Source organism: Carlito syrichta, unplaced genomic scaffold, assembly GCF_000164805.1.
Source record: "Carlito syrichta isolate Samal-C Ts95f unplaced genomic scaffold, Tarsius_syrichta-2.0.1 Scaffold131799, whole genome shotgun sequence".
Lineage (NCBI taxonomy): Eukaryota > Metazoa > Chordata > Mammalia > Primates > Tarsiidae > Carlito > Carlito syrichta.
This window is the reverse complement of record NW_007075895.1, coordinates 230,305-249,127: the sequence shown is the minus strand read 5'-3', so window position 1 is coordinate 249,127 and position 18,823 is coordinate 230,305. Positions and strand designations below refer to the sequence as shown.

The window sequence follows — 18,823 nt, the reverse complement described above, 5'->3', positions numbered from 1 at the left end:
GTGCCTGTAGTTCTGGCTACTTGGAAGGCTGAGGCAGAAGGATCGCCGGAGCCCAGCAGGTCAAGGCTGTGGTGGCTGGGAGCGTGCCACTGCCCTCTAGCCTGGGCGACAGTGTGAGACTCTAACTCAAAAAAAACAAATGCTTGCCATTATTTACAACTGCAATGATACGTACACAAGGAGCCCGTTTTGTACAAATCTTTGTCACATTCATGACTTCATCTTTAGAATAATGTCCTGGTAGAATTGGTGTGGCAGTTTATGTGTGTATACACTTTTTAATTTGGGAAAACAGGCATAAGTAAGTTATACCATTAGTGACATTTAGTACATTCACAGTGCCACTCAGCCGTCATCGGTACTAGTTCCAGAACACTCTCAGCACTCCAGAAGGAAACCCTATACCCACCAAGCTGTCACCCCCACGGCCTCCTGCCTGCCCCTGGCAATCACTGATCCACTGTCTGTCTCCACAGCCCTCCTACTGGACACTCATATAAATTAGCCAAGTGGCCAAATGTGGTGGCTCAGCCAGTAATCCCAGCACTTTGGGAAGCCAAGGGTAGAGGATTGCCTGAGCCCGGGGGTTCAAGACCAGCCCGGGAAACTTGGTGAGACCGCATCTCTACAATAAATCACAAAAACTAGCCGGCCGTTGTGGCGTGCGTCTATAGTTCCAGCTACTTGGAAGACTGAGGTGGAAGGATCGCCGGAGCCCAACAGGTCAAGGCTGCGGTGGCCGGGAGTGTGCCACTGCACTCCAGTCTGGGCAACAGAGTGAGACTCCAACTCAAAAAAAAAAAAGAAAAAAGAAAAAGAAAGAAATTAGCTGGGCATGGTGGCTCACACCTGTAATCCCAGCGCTATGGGAGGCCAAGGCGGGAGGATTGCCTGAGCCCAGGAGTTTGAGACCTGGGCAGCATAGTGAAAAATTAGCCAGGCATGGTGACTCTTGCCTGTAGTTCTAGCTACTCAGGAGGCTGAGGCGGAAGGATTGCTGGAGCCCAAGAGATCGAGGCTACAGAGAGCTGTGATTCTGCCACTGCACTCCAGCCTGGGTGACAGAGTTAGACCCCAACTCAAAAAAAGGAAATGGCATGGTACACGCTGCATGATACCCCATGCCTGGCATAAGGCTTTTCCTCTTGCAGCATTTACCTGTCCTCCGTTTCTTTTTATTTTTTTGAGTCGGAGTCTCACTCTGTCGCCCAGACTGGAGTGCAGTGGCCGCTCCCGGCCACCACAGCCTCGACCTGCTGGGCTCCGGCGATCCTTCCACCTCAGCCTTCCAAGTAGCCGGAATTACAGGCATGCGCTACCACACCCGGTTGATTTTTTGATTTATTGTAGAGATGAGGTCTCACTGCCCAGGCAGGTCTCGAACCCGCGGGCTCAGACAATCCTCTCACCTCAGCCTCCCAAAGGCATGGGATTACAGGCCGAGCCACCAAGCCCGGCTTCTCTGTTTCTTTTCATGGCCGAATAATATTCCATTGCACCGACACGCCACACTTGACCCGCTCATCAGTGGATGGCCACGGGCTGCCTCCCCCATGACCCCCTGTGGCTATGCCAGCAACACAGGTGCCTGCTGGCACAGCTGTGCTCACTTCCCCTGGGCACACACCCAAGAGTGGATTGCTGGGTTGTAAGCTGACTCTGAGCTTAGCTTCATAAGAACCTGTCAAACTGTTTTCTACTGTGGCCATGCCACTTCATGGCCCCACCAGCAATGCATAAGAGTTCCAGTAATGCCACATCCTTATCAACACTTGTCATCTTGCATTATGATTATTGCTTCCATCCTAGTGAGTGTGAAGTGGTATCTCATTATGACTGTGATTGACTTTGGCTTTTCTCTAATTCCTGGTTTTGTCGAACAACTTTTCATGTGCTTCTTGGGACATTTGCATGTCTTCTTTGGAGAAGATTATGTTTATTTTTTATGCTATTGAACTTGACCTTGAAAATGCTGTACCAGGCCAGGCACTGTGGCTCACGTCTATAATCCCGGCATTTTGGGAGGCCTAGGTGAGAGGATTGCCTGAGCCCACAGGTTCGAGACCAGCCTGGGCAACTTGGTGAGACCTCATCTCTACAATAAAATAAATAAATAAATAAATAAGGCTGAGGCGGAGGCCTAGGTGAGAGGATTGCCTGAGCCCACAGATTCGAGACCAGCCTGGGCAACTTGGTGAGACCTCATCTCTACAATAAATAAATAAATAAATAAATAAATAAATAAATAAGGCTGAGGCGGAAGGATCCCCTGAGCCCAGCAGGTCGAGGTTGCAGTGGCCATGGGTATGCCACTGTACTCTAGCCTGGGTGACAGAGTGAGATTCCAACTCAAAAAAAAAAAAGAAAAAGAAAATTATTTATTGACTTTTTATTTCATCACCACTATTTGTGACTCTTTCCCAGAATTATTTATCTTTTAAAAATATGGTTATGATTATTTTATTTATTTATTTATTTACTTTTAAAGAAACAAGGTCTCACTATGTTGCCCAGACTGGTCTCAAACTCCTGGCCTCAAGCAATCCCCTGTCTCAGCCCCACAAAATGCTGAGATCACAGGCATGAGCCACAGTGCCCAGGCATGATTATTATATATATAAAAATTTGTATCCCATTCCTTACATTTAGCATTGTATGAAACATTTTTTCAAGTAATTATGTAAAATTTTATCAAGGCAAGACAGTAACATAAAGGGCTTTCTTAATTTCTTACAAATCTAGACATGTAGATTTTAGCCTAAACAACACTGCTTTAAATGTCTTTTGCATAAATAGGTACCCACATTTCACATTATATTTTTAGATGTCCCAAAATGAAATAACTAGAACAGAGGTCTGAACAATTTTAAGAATCTTGAAACATATTGCAACATCAGCACAAAACATTGTGAAATAGAATTAAAGCCCTCGCCTGGAAATGTGAAAAATTGTGCTTTAATACCACCACACCCTGTTGAACTGGGACTGCAAACCTCCTTGAGTCTCTGTTTCGTTTCTATCTTTACAGTCTACCTTCCCTACTTCACAAGCCTTTATGCAAGAACAATTTTGTTCTCCAAGCACTATTTCAGTATTCTTTCTAGTGTTATAAATATATTGATTAGAAAAATGACCTACTATGGCGAGGTGTGGTGGCTCACCCCTGTAATCCCAGCACTTTGGGATGCCAAAATGGGAGGATGGCTTGAGCCCAGGAGTTCAAAACCATCCCCCAACATAGCAAGACCCTGTCTCTATTTTAAAAAAAGAAAAAATTTCTTACTGTAAAACACAGAGGGGAGAGGATTGCCTATCTTGAGTTCTTCCCACCAATCATAATTCTTTTATAGTTATTTTTAAATTGCGTGGCATATATTAAGTGCTACATAAGTGTGTACTAGATGGATGACTAAAAGCATAGCATGGTGGAATTGTGTGAGGTTTTATATAGGGAGAGGTGCACAGCTCAGATTAATGGTGGTTCCTCACATTCAATGACTCTTGGTTGTCTTCTTTTTTTTGATGTTTTCAAGTTATCATGTAATAAAATTGCCTCCTTTGAGGCTGTACAGTTTCATAAATTTTATCACATGTATAGATTCTTGTAACCATCACCACAATCAGGATACAAAAACAGTTTCATTGCCCCCCAAACTCTCTCAGACAACCCTGTACTCACATCCTTCCCCCACAACCCTGGCAACCACTGATCTGTTCTCCATTACTCTAGTTTTGTCTGTCTGAGGCTATTATATAATGAAGTAATACAGTGTGGTTTCTTCTGCTGGCTTCTTTCAGTCATCACGATGCCTTCAAGATTCATTCAAATTGTTACATGGCTCAATGATCTGTTCCTTTTCATTGCTTGAGTAGTATCCTGTTTACTCATTGTTGCAGGACGTTTTGTTTCCAGTTTGAGGTGATTTTGAATAGAGTCGCTCTTGCACTCATATACAGGTTTTTGTGTGGACATAAGTTTTCATGTCCCTTGAGTAAATATGCACGAGTAGTATTGTCCAGTCATATCATAAGTATATGTTTAGCTTTATGAGAAATGGCTAAAGTTTCCAGAGTGACCCTCATTTTACATTACCATCAGTGATTTATGAGTGCCACAGTTCCTGCTTCTTGCCAACACTTGTTGTTGTCAATGTTTTTTATTTTAGCTATTCTGGTAGGCATGCAGGGTTATCTCATCAAAGGTTTAATTTGCATTTCAGTCGTGACTAATGATGTTGAACATCTTTTCATGGGCTTTTTTTATTGTCTGGATAGCCTCTTTGGTCAAGTGTCTGTTCAGGTCTTTTCCCATTTTAATTAGTTTGTTCCTTTTTACTGTTGAGTTTTGAGAGATGTTTATATATTTTAGATGAGTTCTTTGTATTTGCAAATATTTTTTCCTAGTCTAAGGTTGTTTTTATTCTCTTAATAATGTCCTTCACAAAGCATAGCTTTCAATTGTGATATTCGTATTTATTTATTTATTTTCTTGATTATACCTTTGGTGTTATATATGTAAACTCTTTGCTAAGCCCTGGGTAAACATTTTCTCCTTTATTTTCTTCAAAAATATATATGGTTTTAGGTTTTATGTTTAGATCTGTGATCCTTATAATTATATGGTTTTTCTTCTTTAGATTATTAATATCATGGATTTCATCGATTTGAGTTTTCGAATACAGTTGTCCCTAAGTGTCTATGGGGGATTGGGTCTAAGACCCACCTCAGATATCAAAATCTAGAAATGCTCAAGTCCCTTATATAAACTGGTGTGATATTTGTATATAACCTATATAGACCCTCCCATATGCTTTAAATCATCTCTAGATTACTTACAATACTTAATACAATGCAAATACTATGTAAATAGTTGTTATACTATATAGTACTGTATGGTTATTTTTCTTTTTTTTTTCAAATACTTTTAATTCATCCACACTTGTTTGAATCCACACATGGGAACTACAGATATGGAAGGCCAACTGTATTGAACTAGCCTTGCATTCCTGATGTAAACTCCACTTGGTTGTGGTATATTACTCTTTTTTGGGGGGGATTGGAGTCTCACTCTGTCACCCAGGCTGGAGTGCTGTGGCACACTCATGGCCACTGCAGCCTCAATCTGCTGGGCTCAGGCAATACTTCCACCTCAGCCTGCTAAGTAACTGGAACCACAGGCATGTGCCACCATGCCCGGCTAATATTTAGATTTATTGTAGAGATGAGGTCTCGCCAAGTTGCCCAGGCTGGTCTCGAACCCCTGGTCTCAGGTAATCCTCTCACCTCAGCTTCCCAAAGTGCTGGGATTACAGACTTGAGCCACCGCACCCGGCTATATTACTCTTTTTATATATTGCTGAATTTGAATTGCTAATATTATACTGAGGATGTCTTTTGTCTGTGTTCATGAGGAATATTGGTCTATAGTTTCCTTATACCATCTGTCTGACTTTAGTATTAGGGTAAAATTTGCCCCATGGAATGAGTTGGGAAATATGTCCTCTTCTTCTGTTTCTGGAAGAAATGATGTCAAATTGGTGATATATCATTTTTAAATATCTAGTAAAATTTGTCAATAAAATCATCTGTGCTTGAACATTTCTTTTCCAGAAAGTATTTATTTATAAACTCCATTTCTTTGATAGTTATAGGAATGTTCAGGATACACACACAGACACACACACACACACACACACACACACACACACACAGATGAGGAGCTTGGGTAGTATTTTATTTTTGAGGAATGGTACATTTCATCCAAGTTGTAAAATTTATGTGTGTAGAATTGTTCATTGTTTGCTGAACCTGTAATGATATTTTGTTCCTAATCTTGGTAATTTATGTGGTCTCTTTTTTCTTTGTCAATCTTGCTTAAGGTTATCAATTGTATGATTTCAAAGAACCAGTTTTTGATGATTGTACTGATTTTTTTTTCCTATTTTTGATCTCAATTATTTCTGTTATTTTTGTTTCCTTCCTGCTACTTGCTTATGTTTTGTTAGCTCTTCTTTTTCTGATTTCTTAGGTTATAGCTTAGATTATTAATTAGAGACCATCCTCCTTTTCTGTTATAAGCAGTTAATGCCACAAATTTGCCCCTAAACACTGCTTTATCTGCATCCCACAAATTCATATTTTTTATTTTCATTTTTGTCAAGTTCCAATTATTTTCTAATTTTCCTTGAGACTTCCTCTTTCGCATTAAATATGTAGACGTATACTTCCAAGTGTTTGGAGATTTTTCTGGATACCTTTCTGTTAATGATTTCCTATTTGATTCCATAGTCAGGGGACATAGTTTGCATTCTGCTCCTTTTATAATTTGTTACAATTTGTTTTATGACTCAGGATACACTCCATCTTGTGAATGTTTCGTGTATACTTGAAAAGAATGTGTATTCTGCTAGTGTTAGGTTGAGGATTTTACAAATAAATCAATTAGATTAAGTTTGGTTGGTGATGGTGTTCAGTTCTATATTCTTGCTGATTTTCTGTCTATGTTTTGTATGGAATGCTGAGGAGTGTTGAAGTGTCCAACTATAACGTATGTTAGTCTATTTCTCCTTTGAGTTCTCCGTCTGAAATGAATCTGCCATGAAAGCTTTCGTGTAGCCGAGCTCAGTGTCTCAGCCTGTAATCCCGCGCCTTTGGGAGGCTGAGGTGAGAGGATTGTCTGAGCCCACGGGTTTGAGACCCGCCTGGGCAGCGAGACCTCATCTCTACAATAAATTAAAAAATCAGCTGGGCGTGGTAGCACATGCCTGTAATTCCGGCTACTTGGAAGGCTGAGGCGGAAAGATTGCTGGAGCCCAGCAGGTCGAGGCTGTGGTGGCCGGGAGTGGCCACTGCACTCTAGGCAACAGAGTGAGACTCCAACTAAAAAAATAAATAAATAAATAAAGAGAAAGCTTTCTTGTGATTTGTTTCTTCCTCCAACCTTTTACTTTTAACCTATGACATATATTTTAAATGAGTTTGTTGTAGACAACACATAGTTGTTATTTTCTAAGTCCATTCTGACATAAGTGTGTGTATATATATATATATTTATTTATATATAAATAAATAAATAATAAATAATATAATAAATAAATATATATATATATATATTTGAGCTGGAGTCTCACTCTGTCGCCCAGGCTGGTATGCAGTGGCACACACTCATGGCCACCGCAGCCTCAACCTGCTAGGCTTAGGTGATCCTTCCATCTCAGCCTTCCTAGTAGCCGGAACTACAGGCACACGCCACAAAGCCTGTAAAATTTTTTCTTTTAATTGTAGAGATGAGGTCTCACCAAGTTGCCCAGGATGGTCTTGAACCCATGGACTCAGGCAGTCCTCTCACCTCAACCTCCCAAAGTGCTAGGATTATAGGCATGTGCTACCACGCCTGGCCCTGACATATTCTTTTATTTGATGTGTTTAGACCATTAATGTTGTTATTGACATGGTTATATTAGGTCTATGGTTGTAGTATTTGTTTTGCTTGTTCTCTCTCTTCTGTAGCCTCTATTTCCCCTTGCCTGCTTTCTTTGGGAGCATTTGAATATTTTTTCAGTATTCCCTTTCAATTTACCTATTGTCTTTCTTACTACATCTATTTGTATAGTTTTGTATTAAGTGATTACTCTAAGGATGATGATAACACTTACTTAGCAGCCTACTTAGAATTGCTGTTTTACCACATTAAATAAAAGGAGAGGTTTTACCATAGTGTGGATTTTTCTGTCCTCTGCTGTTTTTATTATACTTGTCTCTTTTTGCATCTATATATACTGAATACCCCCATCAGACAGTGTTATAATTTTTGCTCTTAGTCGTCATTGTCACCATTATTATTATTATTATTATTTTGAGTTGGAGTCTCACTCTGTTGCCCAGACTGGAGTGCAGTGGCATGTTCACAGTCACCCCAGCATTGACCTTCTGGGCTTAGGTGATCCTTCCATCTCAACCTTCCAAGTAGCCAGAACCACAGGCGTGTGCTATCACACCCGGCTAATTTTTTGATTTATTGTGGAGACGAGGTCTCACCATGTTGCCCGGGCTGGTCTCAAACCTGCGGGCTTAGACAATCCTCTTGCCTCGGCCTCCCAAAGTGCTAGGATTACAGGCTTGAGCCGCTGCTCCCGGCCATCAATCATATTTTAAAGAACTCAAGAAAATAAGATAGTCTATTGTGTGGACCAGTTCTGTTATTCTTCCTCCTTTCTTGGAGTTTCAAGTTCCCCTCTGGTATCATTTGAATAATTTCCCTTAGCAGCTCTCTTAGAGCATATCTGCTGGTGACAGATTTTTAGTTTTCCTTCATGTGAGAATGTCTTTATTTCACCTTCTTTTCTGAAGGATAGTTTCACTGGATATAGGATTCTGGGTTTATAGTTATTTTATTTCAGCAGTCTTTAGATTTTCTTCTTCCTTCTAGTCTCTAAGGTTTCTGAAGAGAACTACACAGTCATTCAAGCTTTTGTTCCCTATAAGTAATGTAGCACTTTTTTTCTGGTTCCATCCAGATATTTTCTGTGCCATTAGCTCTCAGAAATGTTGTGTCTGGGAGTGGATTTCTTTAGATTTGCTTTGGAGTTCAGTGAGCTGCTTTAATTTGTAGGTTTATGTTTTGCCTTTTTGGGCACATATTCAACCATTTTATCTTCAAATAAATTTTTCTGCAATGCACTCTTTCTCCTCTTCACCTTTGATTTTGATGATATAAATGTTAGACATCATGCAGTTGTCTTACAGGTCCCTAAGGCTCTGTTCATTTGTTTTCCAGTCTTTTTTTCTCTGTGTTGTTCAGATTGGATCATTTCTATTGGTCTATCTTGAAATTCACTGACTCTTTCTTATGTCATAGTCTTTCTGCTATTGACTTCACCCTGTGAGCTTTTATTTCATTTATTGCATTTTTTAGCTCTACAACTTATTTGTTGCTGCTGCTTCCTCTTCCTCCTCCTCCTTGTCTTCCTCCTCCTTAATTGTCATCATCATTGTCATCAGGATCTCACTCCGTCGCCCAGGCTGGAGTGCAGTGGCACGCTCATAGCTCACCGAAGCCTTGGGCTCAGGCGATCCTTCCACCTCAGCCTTCCAAGTAACTAGGACTACAGGCGCACACTACCATGCCTGGCTAATTTTTTTTTTTATTCTCTGTAAAGACAAGGTCTCGCTATTGTTGTCTAGGCTGTTTGTTTGTTGCTAATATCTCTATTTATTTGCAAAGATTTTCTATTTTTCTATTCTTTATAAGAGTGGATTCAGTCAGGCATGGTAGTTCTTGCCTATAATCCCAGCACTGTGGGAGGCTGAGGAGAGAGGATTGCCTCAGACCACGGGTTTGAGACCAGCCTGAGCAATATGGTGAGACCTTATCTCTACAATAAATTAAAATTAGCCGACCCTGGTGGTACATACCTGTAACTCTAGCTACTTGGAAGGCTGAGGCAGAGGGATTGCCTGAGCCCAGCAGGCCGACGCTGGGGTGGCCATGAGAGTGCCACTGCATTCCAGCCTGGGTGACAGAGTGAGACTCTGACTCAAAAAAAAAAAGAGTGGGCCAGACTCGGTGGGTCAGCCTGTAATCCCAGCACTTTGAGAGGCCGAGGCAAGTGGATTGACTGAGCCTGCGAGTTCGAGACCCTCCCGGGTAACTTGGTAAGACCTCATCTCTACAATAAATAAAAAAGTAACCGGGCATGGTAGTGCATGCCTGTAGTTCCAGCTACTTGGAAGGCTGAGGTGGAAGGATCACTGAAGCCCCGGAGGGCGAGGCTGCAGCGAGTGGGATCTTGCCGCTGCACTCCAGTCTGGGCAACAGAGTGAGACTCGAACTCAAAAACAAACAAACAAAAAAATGGATTCATTCTTACTTTTTTTTTCCTTTTATCTTTTTTTTCCTTCAATGGGAAATACCCTTACTTCTTAGAGTATTTTTATAATGGCCATGTTAAAAACTCTGTTAATAATTCTTTTTTTTTTTTTTTTGAGCTGGAGTCTCACTCCGTTGTCCAGGCTGAAGTGCAGTGGCACGCTCATGGCCACCCCAGCATTGCCTTGTCTGGAAATCCCTTGCATGTCCCTTTCTCATGTGGTCTGCACCCCTTAAAGACAACCAGACCAGGCTTATTTATTTATTTATTTTTTATTTTTTTTGAGTTGGAGTCTCACTCGGTCGCCCAGACTGGAGTGCAGTGGCCACTCCCGGCCACCGCAGCCTCGACCTGCTGGGCTCCGGCGATCCTTCCGCCTCAGCCTTCCAAGTAGCCAGAATTACAGGCATGCGCTATTATGCCCGGCTGATTTTTTTTTAATTTATTGTAGAGATGAGGTCTCGCTGCCCAGGCGGGTCTCGAACCCGTGGGCTCAGGCAATCCATTTACCTCAGCCTCCCAAAGGTCCGGGATTACAGGCTGAGCCACCGAACCTGGCTAAACCAGGCTTATTGACCCCATTTCACAATTGGGGCAGCAGGACTTTTAGATGTTTGATGTGATCTTCTCAAGATCTCTCAGTTTTGAGAAGCAGAGCCAGGATAAGGTAAGTTTCCTGGCCACAGATCCAGTGTTCTTACTGCAGTCTTGTGCTTTGGTTTAACAACTAATGATTTGATGATTCAACTAGCCCAGCTTACAAAGAATTGACACAAGCTTGCTGCAAGAATTTTGGAGCCTTGGCAGGATGTGGGTGGCACCCACAGTCTGGTTGGATTCCTCCCAGGATATAATTGGTTTCCATTTCTATTAGTTTTTCTTAAATACCTAGTATATTTCTAGCATAGCCCCCAAGTGAGCCTAGGAGATAGAAGGATGAGTAACTGTAATCCCGTGCCTTTGGGAGGCTGAGGTGAGTGAATTGCCTGAGCCCACGGGTTCGAGACCCGCCTGGGCAGCGAGACCTCGTCTCTACAATAAATCAAAAAATTAGCCGGTTGTGGTAGCGCATGCCTGTAATTCCAGCTACTTGGAAGGCTGAGGCAGAAGGATCGCCGGAGCCCAGCAGGTCGAGGCTGCGGTGGCCAAGAGCAGCCACTGTACTCCAGTCTGGGCAACAGAGTGAGACTCCAACTCAAAAAAAAAAAAGGATGAGTAAAACCATTCCCAGACCCCTGACCCCTATTGGCCCCAGATGATCATCTGGACATTTCTGACCCTCAAGGTGCCTGCTTTGGGTAAAAGTATCTGAGCTTGTGGAGTTCTCCTCTCCCCTCAGTTCTCCGGGCCTCATACGAACAGGAGAAGGAAGCCCTTACTCACTCCTTCCAAGAGAACAAGGATGCCCTGCAGGTAAGAGGGACTGGGCTGTGTCAATCTCCAGTGAGGGTATAGGAGGGTCTGAAGGGAGGCAGCGAGGATAGCCCCAAAGAGCCAAAACTGTTGGCCTCCACCTGGCAGTGAGGGATGGAGGAGATTATCTTCCATGTATCTGAACTCCTTGATGGGGTGACCAGGCTATTAGCTCAGGAGGGCTCAGTTAGAGATTAGGGCTGGCCTGTCTTTCCACGGATTGTTGAGAGCATCCTGGAGATGGTGCAGGACAGCTACCATGGTGTGGTTAGACCAGTGGGTGGATGCAAGGAAGCCATGAAAGCAGGAAAGGAAGCATCTGACTCCGTTTGGCTGCTCAGGGAAGACTTCCTGGAGGAGGGAGAGCTGAGCTGGAATTTGAAGGACAGGCTGAAATTCGAAGAGTAGGAAGGGTATCCCAAGCCGAAAGCAAGCGATGTGTTCAAAAGCCGAGAGGGAAGAGGGAAAGAATTAGGAATACAAGGAACTGCAAGAGTCCAGGATGCCTTGGGTAGGAGTGGGAGTGGAAGATGGAGTTGAGGCTGCAGAAGTGGGCACAGGCCAGAGTGGGAGTCCTGAGCCATTTTAAGGGGTGGTGTTTATCCTAAAGGCCATGGTCAAGGTCTAGGTAGAGGAACCTCTTGGAAGGGGATACATCTGGAGACCAGAATGCACCTTGTAGCTGGGGAGTTCTGTGGTGTTTGTCTGCAGGAGAGGATTTGTAGAGGGAGCAGTGAGAGGTGAGACTGGAAGAGTTCCCTGAGCCTGGTTCTGATGGGCTTTGAATGCCAGGCTAGCACTACTCTTGAACACCAGGCTATTGTCCCCAAGAGTATGGGGAGCCATTAAAAACCTTTTAGCAAAGGATCGGGCTGGTATGTTTCCAGCAGGGGTTGAAGTAGATTAATCCTGCACTGCCATGTGGGGTATACTAGAGATAGACTGAAGCATCCCCGACTGTTCCCTCTGGAATGTGGTGACATCTACCTATGGCCTGTATGAAGCAGGCTTTGACCAGCTCCTTCCCGCTTCCTTCCCCAGGAGACCATAGCCGGACTGACTTCACAGCTGGAAGCCTTCCAGGCCAAGATGCAGAGGGTGGAGGAGTCCAGTCTAGGACAAGACTATAAGAAGCATATCCTGGTAGGTGGCAGTACCTCCAGGGGCCTTTCCCCCATGAATCTCCAGGGAGGTCAGAACTAGGCAACCAGAAGGCCCAGTCCTTCTTCAAGGGCAAGGCTCAGACCTGATGCTTTTACCTTCACAAGGACTTGGAATCATCTCACTGATGGGGAAAATGAGGCTCAGAGAGCAGCCAAGTGCTCAGTCTCTGGGTTCAAAGAGAACTCGGTGCAAATAGCAAAAGTACAATTTAGGTGGGGCATGGTGGTTCACACTTATAATCCCAGCACTTTGGTAGGCCGAGGAGTGAGGCTTGCTTTAGCCCAGAAGTTCAAGACCAGCCTGGGCAACATAGCAAGACTCCATCCCTGCATAAAACTTAAAAATTAGCTGGGTACAGGGGTATGTGCCTATAGTCCCAGCTACTTCAGAGGCTCAGGTAGGAGGATCCCTTGAATCCAGGAGTTGGAGTCTACAGTGATCTATGATTGCACCACTGTACTCCAGCTTGGGTGACCGAGTAAGACGCTCTCCCATAAATAAATAAAGAAATAACTCTGCCACTTGGTACGAGTGGCTCAGCCTGTCTAAACCACAGTCTCCTCTCTGTGGGTACTAGTACGTGCCTCACACGGTATTATGAGGGTATAACAATAATCTCAAGCACTGACCTGAGCTGGGAGAGGAGGGTGACTTGTGAAAGCCAATTGTAAGTCGATGGCAGAATGGGCCAGAGAGGGTAGCCCATGCCCTTCTCTGCCTGCTGGTCTCATGAGGTCACTCTGTCCCTGTCTAGGAATATGGGAGGCCCGGCCCGTTCTGGGAGCAGGAGCTGGAGAGTCTGCATTTCGTCATCGAGATGAAGAATGAGCGGATTCGTGAGCTGGACAAGCGACTGGTCCTCATGGGAACACTGGTCTGTGGCTGGGGATCACGGGGATGCAGCCTCAGGCTCATGCTTCCTGGGCATTGCCTTTGGAAAGCACATGGGGGGAGATGGCTTGAAGAGGGCCTGGACTTTTCCACTCCAGTTGTGCCCTGTCACCCACACTGACTAGCCGAGGTTAATCTGTGGTCAGTCTGGGTCCAGCAGGGGCTCCTAATCTAGTCCTGTGCTTTGCTTTGTTTTGTTTTTTTTTCTTGAGTTGGTGTCTCACTCTGTCGTCCAGGCTGAAGTGCAGTGGCATGCTCACGGCCACCGCCTCCTCTACCTGCTGGTCTCAGGCCTCAGCCTTCCAAGTAGCTGGAACTACAGTCACACACCACCACAACTGGCTAGTTTTTTTTATTTATTGTAAAGATGAGGTCTTGCCAAGTTCCCTAGGCTGATCTCAAACCCGTGGGCTCAGGCAGTCCTCTCACCTCAGCCTCCCAAAGTGCTGGGATTGTAGGCGTGAGCCACTGTGCCCGGCCATCCTGTGCTTTTCTTGTGTATTTATTTACTTATTCACTTGGAGACAGGGTCTCGCTGTGTCGCCCAGGCTGAAGTTACTCGATCATAGCTCACTGCAGCTTCCAGTTCCTAAACTCAAACCATCCTCCCACCTCAGCTTCCTGAATAACAGGGATTGTAGGTGCCCACATCATACTCAGCTAATATTTTTTCATTTTTTGTAGAGATGAGGTCTCACTATGTTGCCCAGGCTGATTTTGAGCTCCTGGGCTTAATCCTCCTGCCTCGGCCTCCCAAAGTGCTGGGAGTACAGCTGTGAGACCAGCCTGGCTAGGCCTGTGCTTTTCTTGGCTACTCCTGTCAGTAACTTGGGCAAGGCTGGGCTGAACGGCCAGACAGACATTCCTATAGGAGTAAGGTCAGTGTCGGCAACGACAGAGGCAGGGAGCAGTGGACATTGAGGACACAGGAGAGCAGAGACCCCCAGAACCTAGAGCTGAGTCCAAGCAGAGATTCTGTTGCTCTGGAAGAAGTTACCCTGGCCTGCCGGGTGCCACACAGCCTATATCTTAATCAGATCCAACATTCCTTATAGATGTTATTCAACCATTTTTGTGGAAACACATAACAGACAAACTTGATTTTATTATGTCGATCATATCCTTCCGATTTTTGGAGAACAAAACATATCCTTTCTTCTGTGAACCAACGAGAATGTGAGATGGTAGTGGCTGTGTTCTCTTTTAATATTTTCCTGTGGCAGAATTAAAGTCAGTAGCCCTTTGTCAACTCCTTTGTTTTATTTATTTTATTTTATTTTATTTTTTTGAGTTGGAGTCTCACTCTGTCGCCCAGACTGAAGTGCAGTGGCTGCTCCCGGCCACCGCAGCCTCGACCTGCTGGGCTCCGGCGATCCTTCCGCCTCAGCCTTCCGAGTAGCCGGAATTACAGGCATGCGCTACCACGTCTGGCTGATTTTTTGATTTATTGTAGAGATGAGGTCTCGCTGCCCAGGTGGGTCTCGAACCCGCGGGCTCAGGCAGTCCACTCACCTCAGCCTCCCAAACGCACGGGATTACAGGCTGAGCCACCGAGCCCGGCTTTATTTTTTAAGTTATCTTATTGCTCCGTGAAATGTAACATCTAGCCCAGAATGAACCAATGCTTTCAGTGACCACGGAAGGGGAGGTGGCAGCAGGTGCTGTCTCGTGAGTGTGACAGCGTTCAATCTTCCAATTTGCTACAGAGAGAAGAAAACCTGGCATTGGAGGACAAAGTCACCACCCTGCAGCAGGAGAACGAGGACCTCCAGGCCCGAGGCCAGAACCAGGCGGCCCTGTCAAGGTAACCATCCTACTGCCTCCTTTCCTCCGTCTCCAGCCTTTTACCAAAATCTCAAGTTGGGAGAGTCTCAGGGAACCCAGGGACTGGATGGCAGGTGGGCCCAGGGCCTGTCTCGCATCTGTGGCTGTTCCTTCCTTGGGAATCAAGAAACCCGTGGGATCAGCCCTACCTGGAAACCAAAGTCCCAGTGCCCTGATGAGCACTTGTGTGTCATGTCCTGGCTGAGTGGCTCTATGGGAGAGCCCAATATGGGGAAGAGGAAGCAGGAAGCTTCTGGCTCACCAGGCATAAGTGGAATGAGTCAGTCCTCAGGGCTTAGTGCATGTCAGACACGTCCTTAATACTGTAGGTGTCCCCTCACCTAATTCTCATAATGACTTCAAGAACTGGATGCTGTTTTTGTTTTTATACCATGCTTCCCTGTGGATGTATTTCTTCTACATGCATGCACTGGGTATACCTCCTAAGTCCTGGGCACTGGGTCTAGATGCCGGGCATGCAAGGCTAGTAAGCCCTACTCCTGCCCCCAAGAAACTCCTCTAATGGGGGAAACAGATGGGAAGTCTGGGAGGAGCCACTGGTATGGAAGGTTCTGGGGGAGATGTGTGTGCGGGCTCAGTTCTCCTGGGGTGTAGGGAGAGGGCTTGCTGTGCCATCTTGAGAGGGGGGTTCTAGGGTAGGGGTGAGAGGCAGGAGGCCAGAGAAAGGGGTCCTGGAGTCGGGAGGAGGCTGAGTCATGGGAGCATATCAGGGAGAGATCGATGAGATACTGAGGCTTTATCCTGGGGGTGGCAGGTAACAGGAGGAAGGATTTCCTCAGCGAGTGCTATCCTTACTGCAGCATTTTATTTTATTTTTACATTTTATTTTTATTTTTTTGTAGAGACAAGGTCTCACTATGTTGCTCAGGCTGATGTTGAACTCCTGGGCTCAAGCGATCCTCCAGCCTTGGCCTCCCAAAGTGCTTGGGACTACAGGCGTGAGCCACCACGCCCAGCAAACTAGGTCCTATTATTCTATTCCCGTTTTGCAAATGAGGACACGAATTAAGCGAGACTCATCCCGGGTCACACAGCTGAGTAGCACCGCTGAGGTCTAGAGCGGCGCAGAGCTGCTTGCCTGTCCATGCTCCTCAACGGACTGACCTGCCTCTTGCAAAAAGGCATGGGCATGGGGACCCCCGGGCAGGCTAGAGGCCCGGCTCGGAAAGACTGCCTGGGGACTGGGTTGGGCAACCCTGGGCTCTCCTGTGCTCACAGGCAGCTCTCTGAAGACCTGCTGCTCACCCGCGAGGCCCTGGAGAAGGAGGCACAGCAGCGGAGGCAGCTCCAGCAGGAGAAGGAGGAACTGCTATATCGTGTCTTGGGGGCCAGCACCTCTCCGGCCTTCCCCCTGGCCTCCGTCACACCCACCGAGGTCTCCTTCCTCACCACGTAGGGCCCAGGGCCCGGCCCGCCATGCCGCCTGCGGTCATAGCTCCCTCCGGGGACTCTGCAGAGAGGACAGTAGGAGTCTCTCGGTCCTTTTCCCAGGAAGGAACGAGGCGGGAGTGAGATTGGGAGCCAGGTGTGTGCCCCAAGAGCCCGGGGTGGGTCTTTCAGAATCACCCAAGAGGCTGAGAAGGCCCTGGAAGTGCCTTGCCTCGAGTTGGCCCAGTGAGTAAGCAGGAGAAGTCCTTCCCCCGCCTTCTCTGTCCAAATCTAGGACGTTCCGAGGCCCTTCCCAGGGGCAGCCGCTGTCTGACAAAAAAGGAGACAGCCTCTGGTCCCTGTTTGTCAGCTTTGCTGCCAACCTGTGGACTTGTCACCTTCGCCCTTGGCGTTCCCATTCTGCCCTGGCCTCCTGTCATAGGCCGCTGATTACCCTTCCGTTAAAACACTGAGGGTGACTAAAGTCACTGCAGTGTCGCTGTCCAGGACTGTCTGGAAGTCAGACTAGGCGTTGCGGGGAGGGTGGGAAAATTCTATGACTCAGGCTGGGAAAACGAGTGGCAGTGGTGAGAGGGGTCCCTTAGGCCCTTGGGGCTGGCAGGACCAGGCAGCCTCCCAGGTTGAGGCTCCATTCTCGGGGCCAGAATGTGATCGGCCCAGGGACAGCAGCTAGGGCCCCTCTTCTTTATCTGGCGAGGCTTGCCCCCTCCACCCTCCTGCCCCTCCATGCTTGGTGCTGCCTGGGCACAGGGCCACCCTTACGGGTCTGAGTAAATTCTAGACAGAGCGAGAACCCTCCCTGTGCAGGTAGGGACCCGAGGTGCAGAACGGACCCCACTGTCGAGACCAAGACCTCCTCAGTCACCCAGACCTCCTTTTTTTCTCCCCAAGCTCTGGGAACATCAGATCTGTGACTGTCTGTCTCTTCCCCTCCCCACCTTCCTCCCCATTTCCACTTTCTCTCTCACTCCTGCTCTCTGCCTCTACTTCTCCCACTGCTGCTAATCTCAGGCCACAGCCCTGTCTGGCCCTCAGCTATCCCATCAGTGAAAGGGGTGGCCAGAATCACTGACCTCGACAGGCTGTCCAGCCCCAGCAGTCTGTGAGTTTTGAATCCTTCTCCGGAAGGTTCGGGTCTGCTGGAGACCATGATAAGAACCCTCCCTGCACAGAGCGTTTTCATCTAAGCACCTCGCAAACAACCCCTGCTCTGCTGACCTCATAAGATCTTCTAGCAGGCTCCCATCCCTCATTAGCAATGGGGCAAACTGCCATGACCGGAGCCACAGGGCCTTGCTGGGGCTCCCAGCTTCAGCCCCAGACCCCAGGCCAGCGTAGGGACAGACATACTGCATTCTCTATTGGTCGTTCTATGGTCACGTCATCCCAGCTGCCTTCTTCACTCCCCTGGACGTGGTCTTCTGCTTCTAATTCTAGAAGTTCAGAGTGATTGCATTCCTCCATGTCCCCACCTGAGCAGGGACGGGGTAGAGCCGGGAGAGCATGGCGCCTCTTCTCCAGCCATGGTCAAACAGGTGACGTGGTAGCCTTGAGGACGGCCCTGGATGAAGCCCACATGGAAAAAACCATATGAAAAAGTACATCCAGGACACACTGGCTTATTGGACATTAGTAGGTGTGACTGGGGGCCAAGTGTTTTGGAAAACCCTAGGTTCCATTAAGCTAAACAGATCTGCCACCTGCAGGACTTTTCAGAACCTTTCATATGCTAATATGTGTTTCAAATGTCCAAGAAGGAAGCACAGTATCCAGCATTTCCCAAACCTCTTTGACCAAGCTTCTTCTCCCACAAGCATGTCAGGGTACAGAATGCACTTTAGAAAGCATTGTTTTAGTTGAGAAGGTGTGGGGAGTGGGTTTCCCTCACACAGCCTTTGGTGGATCTGAGAGGCGATTCACTCACTTGGGGCAGGCAAGCTCTGAAAACTCAAGAGAACTGGCAGCATCTTATTCATTTGGCCTCTGTGTTTTCCTGGGAGAGGGAGAATGGGTCTTCACTGAGGACTTCTGCTAGTGGCAGGGATCTTTGAAGAATAAATCCTGGGGCTGGTTGGTTGGCTCACCCCTGTAATCCCAGCGCTCTGGGAGACAAAGGTGGGAGGATCACTTGAGGCCAGGAGTCCAAGGCCAGCCTGGGCAACATAATAAGACATTCTTTACGAAAAGTAAGAAAAGGGGCCGGGCTCGGTGGCTTAGCCTGTAATCCCGCACCTTTGGGAGGCTGAGGTGAG

The 18,823-nt window shown here is 46.5% G+C and overlaps 1 protein-coding gene across 1 annotated transcript in view; it reads left to right on the top strand.

Annotated features, from left to right (window-relative positions):
* CCDC69 (coiled-coil domain containing 69) overlaps window positions 1-16,578 on the top strand; it is a 30,196-nt gene extending 13,618 nt beyond the window's left edge. Inside the window, exons 8-12 of the mRNA XM_021708174.1 lie at window positions 11,209-11,282; window positions 12,324-12,425; window positions 13,201-13,320; window positions 15,044-15,141; window positions 16,401-16,578. Of these exons, the coding sequence (XP_021563849.1) occupies window positions 11,209-11,282; window positions 12,324-12,425; window positions 13,201-13,320; window positions 15,044-15,141; window positions 16,401-16,578 (572 nt within the window). The remainder of the gene's footprint in view (window positions 1-11,208; window positions 11,283-12,323; window positions 12,426-13,200; window positions 13,321-15,043; window positions 15,142-16,400) is intronic.
* Window positions 16,579-18,823: the final 2,245 nt, after the last annotated feature.